General features: G+C 43.5%; 2 protein-coding genes across 3 annotated transcripts in view; both read right to left on the bottom strand.

Annotated features, from left to right (window-relative positions):
* The window catches only part of sart1 (spliceosome associated factor 1, recruiter of U4/U6.U5 tri-snRNP), a 36,117-nt gene extending 29,432 nt beyond the window's left edge, over positions 1-6,685 (bottom strand). Inside the window, exons 1-4 of one of the 2 annotated variants that reach the window (XM_062965216.1) lie at positions 6,268-6,685; positions 1,725-1,779; positions 1,368-1,423; positions 123-249 (exon numbers count right to left, since the gene is read on the bottom strand). In XM_062965216.1, the coding sequence (XP_062821286.1) occupies positions 123-249; positions 1,368-1,423; positions 1,725-1,779; positions 6,268-6,610 (581 nt within the window). In that variant the 5' untranslated portion in view covers positions 6,611-6,685. The remainder of the gene's footprint in view (positions 1-122; positions 250-1,367; positions 1,424-1,724; positions 1,780-6,267) is intronic. The other variant, XM_062965215.1, reaches the window with a different exon arrangement.
* A 1,439-nt stretch (positions 6,686-8,124) lies between these two features.
* Positions 8,125-13,366, bottom strand: part of LOC134294370 (tigger transposable element-derived protein 1-like) — an 86,864-nt gene continuing 81,622 nt past the window's right edge. Inside the window, exon 2 of the mRNA XM_062965217.1 lies at positions 8,125-13,110. Coding sequence (XP_062821287.1) covers positions 10,023-12,179 — 2,157 coding nt within the window. The 5' untranslated portion in view covers positions 12,180-13,110 and the 3' untranslated portion in view covers positions 8,125-10,022. The remainder of the gene's footprint in view (positions 13,111-13,366) is intronic.

Here is a 13,366-nt window from a genome sequence, read left to right as displayed (position 1 = left end):
TCCAAAGAGCAGAAGAGCAGAAGCAATCACTCCAGAGGACATCCAAACCACCCTCATAAAGAACCAGTGTGGTCAAAGCAGTCAATGGGAGATCTGGACCGTCACGTACAGCCCCACCGTACCCCAATTTCTGGTTGAGGAGGCGCTTCTCTTTGGCGGCCGCGAGCTTCTCCCTGATCTCCTCTCGCTGCCTCAAGACAATGGGGTTGATGACCTCGGCGGCCACTGGGTCCTCCTTGCTGCCGGTTTCTGGAGATTGAGAAAGATTGAGAGTGAAGAACGGGGGCCAGGAAGAGACCGTACCAACCTAAGAGCCAGGAAGATAGTTCCATCTTGTCTCCTGTGCCATAGCAACAGGCTATATATATATATATATATATTATAATAATTTATAAATATATATTGTATACATATAATATTGATAATATTATAATTGAATGCAATATTGTACTACTAATAACACAATATAATAACATTTATTATATATAATATATTAAATATAATACTACTAATAATATTACCATATAATGATATAATACAATATAGTAAATTAATGCTTATATTGTGTTATGCTAATAATATATTGTATGTTCATTTAATTTGTAAGCCGCTCTGAGTCCCCTCCAGGGTGAGAAGAGCGGGATATAAATCTCCTGTTTTTAACACTGTATCCTGCGTGTTGATTTTAATAATTGTTTTTATTGATGTTGATGTTTTTTACTGGGATAATTGTTTTATTGCTTTGTTACTGTTTTGTTTGCTTTATCGGGCCTGGCCCCATGTAAGCCGCCCCGAGTCCCTTCGGGGAGATGGGGCGGGGTATAAAAATAAAGTTGTTGTTGTTATTATTATTATTATTATTCTATAAATGTAGCTAGCAAATAAATAAATAAATAAATATAATAATACACTATTATAATTGTATATTATTTATTTATTGCAATATTTATAATCCCGCCCTTCTCACCCAATAGGGGACTCAGGGCGGCTTACAATAAACACATATATAAAATTGTACAATACATTGTGAATCAATTAAAAAGTTATTAAATTACATCAGACATTCATAAAAACACTTATAAAATACAGATAGGCATGTTCGAGTCTAAAAGACTGGGTCTGTCAATACTATGGCAATATAGTGGTATAGTACAATATAGTCATATATTATGCTTACATTGTGCTATGCTAATAATATAATATATTGTATGTACATATAACTTGTTCGCCGCCCTGAATCCCCTTCAGGGTGAGAAGGGCAAGATATAAATGTTGTAAACAGACAAACAAATAAATGAAAGATGATGGAAACTGAGCTGACACTGTCCTAAAGTGAGAATCCCAGGAAAGATGGGCTTTGGACTTACCCTTTTTGATGGAATTTATTTCCAGAGGCTTCAGCCCAAGTTTTGCTCGGAGTTTACTGTTGGAAGGAAAAGGAAACCAGAGTTACCAGAGATGGCGTACAAATCCTCCTATCAAGGCCTGGTATGTCTAGCCGAACCGCGACACTTTTAGGAAGGCATGGCAAGCTTTTCCTTTAAAATATCCAAAGCAGAAATCTACTACTCTGCATCCGTTGCACCCAAAACTAAGCAAACCTTCTAGAATCTGCTGCAGAGACAAAATGGATCTCTGCCCAAGGCTAGGGCTCTGAATGACCCTCAGGAGAGAATGCACTTTCAAATCTTCAGCATCTGTCTCTAAGGCACTATTCCACTTACTTTGTCTCTTCAATGCTGAGCGAAGCATCTCCTGAGGAAGACTTGGAGCTGGACGCTGTTTGGGAAGAAAGAGAGAGAGGAGAGGTTTTACCCAGAAGGAAAAAGACCAAGGAAACACTGCAGCCCCCACAGGAGAGTTGGGAAGTGGGGTGAGAATAGAAGAAAAAGAAGGAAAAGTGTTTTGGAGTTCAATGCCATCTGTACACAGATGACATTCAATTTTGTTACTCCTTTCCACCTGCTGCTAAGTAGGCTGTCCAGGTCCTGAAGGGGGGCGGGGCCACTTCCCAAGAGCATGAGACAGGGCTGAGCCTCTATACCTCTCCTGAGAGGACTTTTAGGACTAAAGGGCGGGACTAGGGGTGGGGGCGGGGCCTCTTCCCAAAAGCACGAGACAGGGCTGAGCCTCTGTATACCCCCCCGAGGCGCTTGTTAGAATACGGGGGTGGAGTATAGAGGTTCAGCCCCGTCAGGCACTTGAGAAGAAGCCCCGCCCCCTCCTTTAGCCCCGCCCCCTGTGTCCTGGCAGGGATAATAATAATAATAATAACTTTATTTTTGTATGCCGCCTCCATCTCCCCAACGGGGACTCGGAGCGGCTCACACGGGGACAAACCCAATACAAGTCACATCTATATATATAAAAGAGTGATGGCATCACGGCGACCCACAAAACAACAAAACTACAGGCCCCCCAACCTCGAAATTTGACAACACAACCCATCATCCACGCCTCTAGGTTGATACAACAAAAAGAAAAGAAAAATAAAGTCCTAATTAGAGAGAGAGGAATAATTGCTTTTATCCAATTGCTGCCAGTTAGAAGGCTAAGCTCCTCCAACTTGGTCTCCTAGCAACCCAATAAAAAATAATAAAAAACACTAAAAATTAATACAATAAAATACTATAATAACAGAAAATAACTAAAAGTAATACAAGAAAATAATAAAATATAATAAATAAAAATACAACTTACAATAAAATTAATAAAAAAATTGCAAATAACGTCAAATAAAAATTACACAACCATTTTTAACCAATACCACCACCACTTTGCCACAGCAACGCGTGGCCGGGCACAGCTAGTAACATCATAAAATCAAACAGTTAAAACAACAAGCAACACATTTAAAAACAAATTAAACAGGTCATAGTTTAAAAAACATAATAAGAGCAGGAAAACATAAAAAGAGCAGGAAATGTAAACAATCATCCACAACATTAAAAGGTCCAATATGGACATAAATGGGCAAACAATCAAACTGATAAAAAGAGTGTCTATATCAAAATAGAACATACATCAAATAGACAAAGCAAGTAGGGAAGATAAATATGGGATGGAAATCAAACTATAACATGACAGGGCAAATTTTGATGTGGGTAAGGGCCAGGAGATACGCTCAATTTATTATCCTAATTAAATAAAATATCAATCTTTTTTGCTTGTTTGTTTCTCCAAAGAGCAGATGATAACACCAATATAAAAGAATAAGATGTGAAAGAGGGATAGAAGCTCAGCCCTGCCTCAGAGCTCGTAACTCCGCCCATCCCAGTCCTGGCCACCCATTGGTGGCCCCGCCCACCTCCCCTCGCAGCCCTGCATCTTGGACTAGGGGAGAAGCTCAGCCCCGCCCTCTTGAGCAGGAGCCACTCCCCCCTCTAAGCCACGCCCTCCTTTCCAGGGGGCGCTGAGTCATATTTTTTCTGGAAAGGGGGCGGCAGGCCATATAAGTTTGGGAACCACTGTTTTAGATTACAAAGACAGTCAACTAATAAAGAATGGAGATACAGTAGAGTCTCACTTATCTAAGCTAAATGGGCCAGCAGAACCTTGGATAAGCCCAAAAGAGCTGTTATTAGAATACTTCTTTCTGTTTTGAAAGCATATGGCACTTTATCACTGCTACTTATTTCCATGATACAGCACTTTATATTATTGAAACCTGTCCCCACTGGGTTGTTTTTAATTACTCTGATTTTATCTGTTTGGATTTTAATGTATTTGTCCATTATTTTATTTTGTGTATTGTTGGAATGTTTTAAGTTTATGTTAAAATGTTGTTGTTCGGGCTTGTCCCTGTTGTGAGCCGCCCCGAGTCCCTTCGGGGAGATGGGGAGGGATATAAAAATAAAGTTTATTTATTATTATTTATTATTATAAGCGAGTATCTTGGATAATAAGGAGGGATGAAGGAAAAGCCTATTAAACATCAAATTAGGTTATGGTTTTACAAATTAAGCACCAAAACATCATGTCATACAACAAATTCGACAGAAAAAGTAGTTCAATACCCAGTAATGTTATGTTGTTATTACTGTATTTACGAATTTAGCATTTTAGAATGTGTTTTATCAATGTCCGATGTATGTTAATAATTTTTAACTGATTTATATTGCACTGTAAAATTTTTATATATGTGTTTTATTGTAAGCCGACCTGAGTCCCCTGTTGGGTGAAAAGGACAGGATATAAATATGGTAATAAATAAATAATAGCACCAAAATATCACAATATATTGAAAACATTGACTAGAAAAATGGCTCGGATAATCCAGAAGCTTGGATAAGCGAGGCTTGGATAAGTGAGACTGTACTGTACTTATTAACTATAAGCCAAATGCAATGTCATAAACTACTCTAATGTTGTATTTCATTATTGTACTGTCACTTGACTCTACCCAATGGTTTGTTGACCGAAATAAAGGCTACTGACTGACTGGCTGAAAAGAAGTAAAGAAGAAGATGAAAGGGGATCATCAAGTTTGCAGACGACACAAAACTGGGAGGGATAGCTAACACTCCAGAAGACAGGAGCAGAATTCAAAACGATCTTGACAGACTAGAGAGATGGGCCAAAACTCACAAAATGAAGTTCAACAGGGACAAATGCAAGATACTTCACTTCGGCAGAAAAAATGGAAATCAAAGATACAGAATGGGGGACGATGCCTGGCTTGACAGCAGTGTGTGCGAAAAAGACCTTGGAGTCCTCGTGGACAACAAGTTAAACATGAGCCAACAATGTGATGCGGCTGCTAAAAAAGCCAATGGGATTCTGGCCTCATCAATAGGGGAATAGCGTCTAGATCCAGGGAAGTTATGCTCCCCCTTATTCTATTCTGCCTTGGTCAGACCACACCTGGAATCACACTGTGTCCAATTCTGGGCACCACAGTTGAAGAGAGATGTTGACAAGCTGGAAAGCGTCCAGAGGAGGGCGACTAAAATGATTAAGGGTCTGGAGAACAAGCCCTATGAGGAGCGGCTTAAGGAGCTGGGCATGTTTAGCCTGCAGAGGAGAAGGCTGAGAGGAGACATGATAGCCATGTACAAATATGTGAAGGGAAGTCATAGGGAAGAGGGAGGGAGCTTCCTTTCTGCTGCCCTGCAGACTAGGACACAAGGGAACAAGGGCTTCAAACTACAGGAAAGGAGATTCCACCTGAACATCAGGAAGAACTTCCTCACTGTGAGAGCTGTTCGACAGTGGAACTCTCTCCCCGGGGCCGTGGTGGAGGCTCCTTCCTTGGAGGCTTTTAAGCAGAGGCTGGATGGCCATCTGTCGGGGGTGCTTTGAATGCGATTTCCTGCTTCTTAGCAGGGGGTTGGACTAGATGGCCCATGTGGTCTCTTCCAACTCTACTATTCTATGATTCTATGATTCTATGGGAGGCAAAGAGGGTGACAGGAGAATCAATCGAGGAAGGGATTTTTTTTCGTGCCAGAAGCAACCGGAGTTGCTTTTGGAGTAAGATAATTGGCTGTCTGCGAGGACGTTGCCCAGGGGACGCCCGGATGTTTTGATGTTTTTACCATCCTTGTGGGAGGCTTCTCTCATGTCCCCACATGGAGCTGGAGCTGACAGAGGGAGCTCATCTGCACTCTCCCCGGGTGGGATTCGAACCTGGCAGCCTTCAGGTCAGCAACCCAACCTCCATGTCACGAAGCTTTTATCCCCTAGGCCACCGGAGGCTCCATTTGACTCTAGCCAATGGTTTGTTGACTGAAATAAACTGACTGACTGACTGAAAAGAAGTAAAGAAGTAGATGAAAGGGGAGGCAAAGAGGGTGACAGGAGAATCAATCGAGGAAGGGATTTTTTTTTCCCCTGTCAGGAGCAACCGGAGTTGCTTCTGGAGTAAGAGAATTGGCCGTCTGCAAGGACGTTGCCCAGATGTTTTGATGTTTCACCATCCTTGTGGGAGGCTTCTCTCATGTCCCCACATGGAGCTGGAGCTGAGAGAGGGAGCTCATCCACGCTCTCCCCGGGTGGGATTCGAACCTGGCCGCCTTCAGGTCAGCAACCCAACCTTCACGTGACAAGGCTTCAATCCACTAGGCCACCAGAGGCGGCCTTTCAGTCAGACTGACTGACTGAAAAGAAGTAAAGAAGATGAAAGGGGAGGCAAAGAAGGCGACAGGAGAACCAATGGAGGAAGGGATAAGAGACGAGGAAGGCGGAGGTGGAGGAGAGGGAAGAGGGTCGAGGCCCAACCTCCCTCCGTCCCCCCGGGGCCTGTCTTTGCCCCCTTCCCGGCCTCACCGGCGCCCTGGGCGGCCTGCTCGTGCCCGTCGTCGCGCTTCTCCCGCTTGGGCCTCCGCTCGGCCTCCTGCCTCCGCTGGGAAGAGGAGGAGGAGGAAGGGCCTTCTTCCCCGCCGCCTCCCCGCTGCCGGCTCCGCTCCGCCCGGCTCCCGCTGCGCTTGCTCCCGGCGCTGCTGCTGCTCCCGCCGCCGCCTCCTCCTCCTCCGCTGCGGTGCTTGTGCTTCTTGTGCTCCCGGTGGTGGCGGGACGATGACGACGAGGAGGCCGCCGGAGCGCTGGAGGAAGGCGGCGGAGCCTCTTCGGAGGCCTCTCCGCGCTCCCGGTGCCGCTTCGAGGAGCCCATGGCCGCGAAAATGGCGCCGCTGCCCTCCCCGAACGACGCTTCCGCGACACCGAAGTCCACTTCCGGCCCGTCACCAAAATAACCCCGGCGGGGAAAAAAAGGCTCACTTCCGGGGAGAAAAGGTTCCCTATCGTTACTTTTGGCCTGAGACGAAAATCCTCGGATGTGGGGCCGGAGTGTTTCACCTACAACTGTGGCAGGCATCCTCAGAGGTTGTGAAGTCTGGTGGAAACTAGGCAAGTGGGGTTTATATACAGTAGAGGCTCACTTATCCAAGCCTCGCTTATCCAAGTTCTGGATTATCCAAGGCATTTTTGTAGTCAATGTTTTCAATATACAGCAGAGTCTCACTTATCCACGACTCGCTTATCCAAGGTTCTGGGTTATCCAAGGCATTTTTGTAGTCAATGTTTTCAATATACAGTAGAGTCTCACTTATCCAAGCCTCGCTTATCCAAGGTTCTGGATTATCCAAGGCATTTTTGTAGTCAATGTTTTCAATATACAGCAGAGTCTCACTTATCCAAGACTCGCTTATCCAAGTTCTGGATTATCCAAGACATTTTTGTAGTCAATGTTTTCAATATACAGTAGAGTCTCACTTATCCAAGCCTCGCTTATCCAAGGTTCTGGATTATCCAAGGCATTTTTGTAGTCAATGTTTTCAATATACAGCAGAGTCTCACTTATCCAAGACTCGCTTATCCAAGGTTCTGGATTATCCAAGGCATTTTTGTAGTCAATGTTTTCAATATACAGTAGTGCCTCACTTATCCAAGCCTCGCTTATCCAAGGTTCTGGATTATCCAAGGCATTTTTGTAGTCAATGTTTTCAATATACAGCAGAGTCTCACTTATCCAAGACTCGCTTATCCAAGGTTCTGGATTATCCAAGGCATTTTTGTAGTCAATGTTTTCAATATACAGTAGAGTCTCACTTATCCAAGCTAAATGGGGGGCAGAAGCTTGGATAAGCGAATATCTTGGATAATAAGGAGAGATTAAGGAAAAGCCTATTAAACATCAAGTTAGGTTATGATTTTACAAATTAAGTACCCAAACATCATGTTATACAACACATTTGACAGAAAAAGTAGTTCAATACGCAGTAATGTTATGTTGTAATTACTGTATTTACAAATTTAGCACCAAAATATCACGATGTATTGAAAATATTGACTACACAAATGCGTTGGATAATCCAGAGGCTTGGATAAGCGAGGCTTGGATAAGTGAGACTCTATCATAATATTTTGGTGCTAAATTCGTAAATACAGTACAATAGTCTCACTTATCCAAGCCTCGCTTATCCAATGTTCTGGATTATCCAAGGCATTTTTGTAGTCAATGTTTTCAATATATCGTGATATTTTGGTGCTATATAAACTCCACTTTCCTAGTTTCCAACAGAGCTCACAATCTCTGAGGGTGTCTGCCATAAAAGTGGGTGAAATGTCAGGAGAGAATGCTTCTGGAACATGGCCAGGCAACCCAGAAAACTCACAGCAATCTAGTTTCTCTATGTCGTTAGATAGTTTATTTAATACTTAAGACTATAGGTCTTTCACATATTGGTAAACGTAAAGGCTGTCCCCTTACATTAAGTCTAGTCATAGAAAAGACAAATAAATACGTAAGGCACAGATTATAAAATACAAAACAAAATACAGTGTTCCCTCACTTATCGCGGGGGTTACGTTCCAGGACGAATCCGTGAAGTAGGGACATATTTTTATTTTACTATTTATACTTTATTTAAGCAGTTACAATATACAGCACACCAGCAGAGAAGAAGAAAAGCAAAATAACCCTTTTTTATTTCCAACCCTCTCCTCTCTTCCTTTATTTCTCCCTTTGCCCGCTTCCAAAACCCATTCTTTTAAGCCTGCCCCCACCCTTCCTCCCCAACATACCTAGACCCTCACTTTGATATTTTCCTATTTTTTTTACCATGTTAACTTGAAAAACCTTAATATATATATATATATATATAAACCAATACTGTATGCAGTACAGTACAGTACAGTATTTTAAGTCTTTATAATCCCTCCCCAGATACTTCCGCTAAAGGCGTTGGCGTCACAATGCTTCTTTTCGGCTTATTTTTTCGTAGTAATCAATCAAATTGATAATAGTTCTAAAATTTTTGCTTATCCTCCTATTTGGTAGAAAGCCTGCTTGCTCTTCTTTAATCCATTTTTTAAAAAAAGTTTAATTCTTCCCGCTAATATATTTGTAAATAATTTATAGTCAACATTTAATAATGATATAGGTCTATAGTTTTTTACGTTTGTTTCATCTGTGTTTTCTTTGTGTATCATAGTGATGGTTGCCTGCTTCCAGGTTTGTGGGAGTTTCCGTTCTGTCATTACTTGATTCATCCTGTTCTTCAGATGGGGGGTTAAAATCTCCTCGAAGGTCTTATAATACGCTGCTGACAATCCATCTGGCCCTGGAGCTTTTTGGGGGTCCAATTTGCGAATTGCTATCTTTATTTCGTGTTCTGTTATTTCCTTATTTAAGTCAAATCTCTGATTTTCTGTGCTTTTTGTTAGTTTTAGGCGGTCCAAGAATTCTGATACCTTTACCTCTTCTATATCTTCATGGCTGTATAGTTTGTTGTAATATTGTTTAAACTGATTAATTATGTCTTCCTCTTTAGTATAGACTAGCTGTGCCCGGCCACACGTTGCTGTGGCGAAGTCTGGTGGTATGGGAAATAAAGTATTGAGGAATTGGTGGTAGTTAAGGTAAAGGGTAACGGTTTTCCCCTGACATTAAGTCCAGTCGTGTCCGACTCTGGGGGTTGGTGCTCATCTCCATTTCTAAGCCAAAGAGTCAGCGTTGTCCGTAGACTCCTCCAAGGTCATGTGGCCGGCATGACTGCATTATATGGCAGTGTGGAGTCAAGATAATCCAGTTCAAAGCAGATAATATAAGATTCTAAATGGGTTATATAGCTGTGTGGAAGGGCCTTGAGTCTACACTGCCATATAATCCAGTGCAAATTACATAATATGTGGAAGAGGCCTAAGTGAAGCCTAACTCTGCCTATCCCCTGGGCTGAGTGGGTTGCTAGGAGACCAAGTGTGTGGAGCTTAGCCTTCTAACTGGCAGCAATTGGATAAAAACAATTATTCCTCTCCCTCTAATTAGGACTTTATTTTTCTTTTCCTTTTGTTGTATCAACCTAGAGCCATGGATGATGGGTTGTGTTGTCAAATTTCGAGGTTGGGGGGCCTGTAGTTTTGTTGTTTTGTCCGCTGCCCTGATGCCATCACTCTTTTATATATATAGATTGTGTCTTCTGTTTTTATGGTGTTTATGTATGCCTTTTCTTTTTTTCTTTCTCATTCTTCTTGTTAACCACTTCCCTGGTTTGTTTGCGTTGCTGAAGTGACAGTACAGTACACTATTTTAAGTCTTTATAATCCCTCCCCAGTACTTCTGCTAAAGGCATTGACATCACAGATGCTTCGTGCAAGTTATGAACATAGGGGAGTTGCTGGCGCTGCTTCTTTGCCTGGGTTAGCATGGTTTTGTACACTGACATGCAGCTGTCAATGGAATTCCTGAACTGCAACGAACGAGCCGTATTTGTATCCCAATCTTCAGCAAGTTGCTGAAGTTCTTGAGCCTTTTCCTGCAAGGTTGCAAGACGTTCAAGCGTTAAGCCAACCACCTCCTCTTCCTCATCCCGTTGTTGTTCTTCCTCCTCCAGGTCTTCGTCCATCAATGGCAGACTGTGCATGTCAAGCAGATCATTCACATCTTCAGCAGTCATATCACTAAAACCTTCTCCGCCCAGTATTTTTGCCAGCCTCACAGCGTTATCGACTGCAGAATGATGGATTTCATCCGGAGAGAATCCCTTGTAATCGTGCACCACTTCCGGCCACAATTTTTCCCAGCACGCATTTAAAGTCTCCGTTTTCATCTCGGTTATGGCTTTCTGAATATTTTTCAGGCACGATGCAATTGTGTAGTCATGCCAGGACTCCTTTAGTGAAAAGTCTTCATCCATGTCCATAGCTTCAACGAGGCTTTGCAGGGAATTTCTTGTGTAAAGCGCCTTAAAAGCGCGAATAATGCCTTGATCCATTGGTTGAATGAGTGATGCGGTGCTTGGTGGCAAGAATTCTACCTGGACCCCATCATGTGTTATGTCAACAGCATGGCCTCCTGCATTGTCCATCAACAGAAGAACATTGAAATCAATACCTTTCTCTGCCAGATAAACCTTAACCTCCGGGATAAAGCACTGATGAAACCAGTCCCTCATGAGGATTTTCGTGATACATGCCTTAGGGTGGTGCATCCAATGCACAGGCAACACATTCTTATTTTTGTTCTTTAGGGCTCTTGGATTTTTGGCCTTATAAATAAGCCCTGGCTTTATCATAAATCCTGCAGCATTTCCACACATGATCAAAGTGGCTCGATCTTTTTGAGCTTTAAAACCAGGGGCTGTGGCTTCCTCCTTCATTAGAAAAGTGCGAGATGGCATCCTCTTCCAAAATAACCCCGTTTCATGCATATTAAAAACTTGTTCTGGTCGATAGCCTCCTTCTTTTAATATCTCCTTGAATGTGTTGTTTACATAATCCTCGGCAGCGGCTTTATCCGCAGAAGCAGCCTCTCCATACAGACCAACGCTCTTAAGTCCATAGTGCTTCTGAAATGTATGAAACCAGCCTTTGCTGGCAGCGAATTTACCTGATTCGGTGGGAGAACCAGTCAATGTTGATGTTCCTGCCTCATCATCCTCATCGTCGTCCTCTTCTTGGTCCTCCATATTCTCTGCCATGCAGTCGTAAAGTTGCATCGCCTTAGTCCTTATGGTGTTTGTATCCAAGGAAATATTTTTCTTACAACAATCATCAATCCACAAGGCTAATGCAGATTCCATATTTACGATTGACTTAGTATGAGGAGTTATCACCCTTTTCGTTATCTCGTTGAAAGTCACTGTTGCCGTAGACTGGATATTCTCCTCTTCCGTTTTAATATCACGAACTGTTGATTCATTAATCCCAGAGGCAGCCTTTCCATGTAGAAAAACACTCTGAAGTCCATAGCGCTTCTGAAATTTATGAAACCAGCCCTTGCTGGCAGCGAATTTACCCGCTTTGGTGGGAGAACCAGTCGATGTGGATGGTCCTGCCTTGTCATCCCCACCGTTCTCCATATTCTCTGCCATGCAGTCGTAAAGTTGCTTTGCCTTAGTCCTTATGGTGTTTGTATCCAAGGAAATATTTTCCTCGCGACAGTCATGAATCCACAAGGCTAATACAGATTCCATCTTTACGATCAACTTATTACGATGAGTAATCACCCTTTTCGCCATCTTGTTGAAAGTCACGGTTGCCGTAGACCGGATATTCTTCTCTTCCTTCTTAATAGAACGAACGGTTGACTCGTTAATCCCGTAATGGCGGCCAACGGCAGCATACGATCTCCGTTCCTGGAGCATGTCGAGAAGCTCGACTTTCTCTTTGATGGTAAGCATCTTTCGCTTACACTTAGGCTCATGGCCGGGAAATGCCGCAGAACGTTTGGGTGGCATCATAGGGCTTGAATAGCGCACACAACACCGCAGACAAAAACAGCACACACGCAACAGTACAACGTTTTTGCAGTGGCTGCGCACACCGCAAAAATAAATGGTTTAAAAGGTAAAGGTTTCCCCTGACGTTAAGTCCAGTCGTGTCCGACTCTGGGGCTTGGTGCTCATCTCAATTTCTAAGAAAAAGAGCCAGCGTTGTCCAGAGACACCTCCCAGGTCATGTGGCCATTGGCATGGCTGCATGGAGTTCCGTCACCTTCCCATCAGCACAGTACCTATTGATCTACTCACATTTGCATGTTTTCGAACTACTAGTCCAACTCTAGGGTTTGGTGCTCATCTCCATTTCGAAGCCAAAGAGCTGCGTTGTCCATAGACACCTCCAAGGTCATGTGGCCACTGGCAGGACTGCATGGAGTGCCGTCCCCTTCTCGCCAGAGCAGTACCTATTGATCTACTCACACTCTGGAGTTTGGTGCTCAACTCCATTTCTGAGCCGAAGAGCCGGCGTTGTCCATAGACACCTCCAAGGTCATGTGGCCACCGGCAGGACTGCATGGAGCGACATTCCCTTCCCGCCAGAGCAGTACCTATTGATCTACTCACATTTGCATGTTTTCGAATTACTAGTCCAACTCTAGGGTTTGGTGTTCATCTCCATTTCTAAGCCAAAGAGCCGGCGTTGTCCGTAGACACCTCCAAAGTCATGTGGCCGCTGGCACGACTGCATGGAGTGCTGTCACCTTCCCGCCAGAGCAGTACCTATTGATCTACTCACATTTGCATGTTTTCAAACTACTAGTCCAACTCTAGGGTTTGGTGCTCATCTCCATTTCGAAGCCAAAGAGCCGGCGTTGTCCGTAGACACCTCCCAGGTCATGTGGCCACTGGCATGACTGCATGTAGCACCGTCACCTTCCCACCGGCGCAGTACCTATTGATCTACTCACACTCTGGAGTTTGGTGCTCATCTCCATTTCTGAGCCGAAGAGCCGGCGTCGTCCATAGACACTTCCAAAGTCATGTGGCCACTGGTATGGCTGCATGGAGTGCTGTCACCTTCCCACCGGTGCAGTACCTATTGATCGACTCACATTTGCATATTTTCGAATTACTAGTCCAACTCTAGGGTTTGGTGCTCATCTCCATTTCTAAGCTGATGAACCGGCGTTGTCCGTAGACACTTCCAA

This window comes from Anolis carolinensis, unplaced genomic scaffold (genome assembly GCF_035594765.1).
Source record: "Anolis carolinensis isolate JA03-04 unplaced genomic scaffold, rAnoCar3.1.pri scaffold_14, whole genome shotgun sequence".
Taxonomy (NCBI): Eukaryota; Metazoa; Chordata; class Lepidosauria; order Squamata; family Dactyloidae; genus Anolis; species Anolis carolinensis.
The sequence above is the reverse complement of the archived record's forward strand: the minus strand, read 5'-3'. Positions and strand labels throughout refer to the sequence as shown.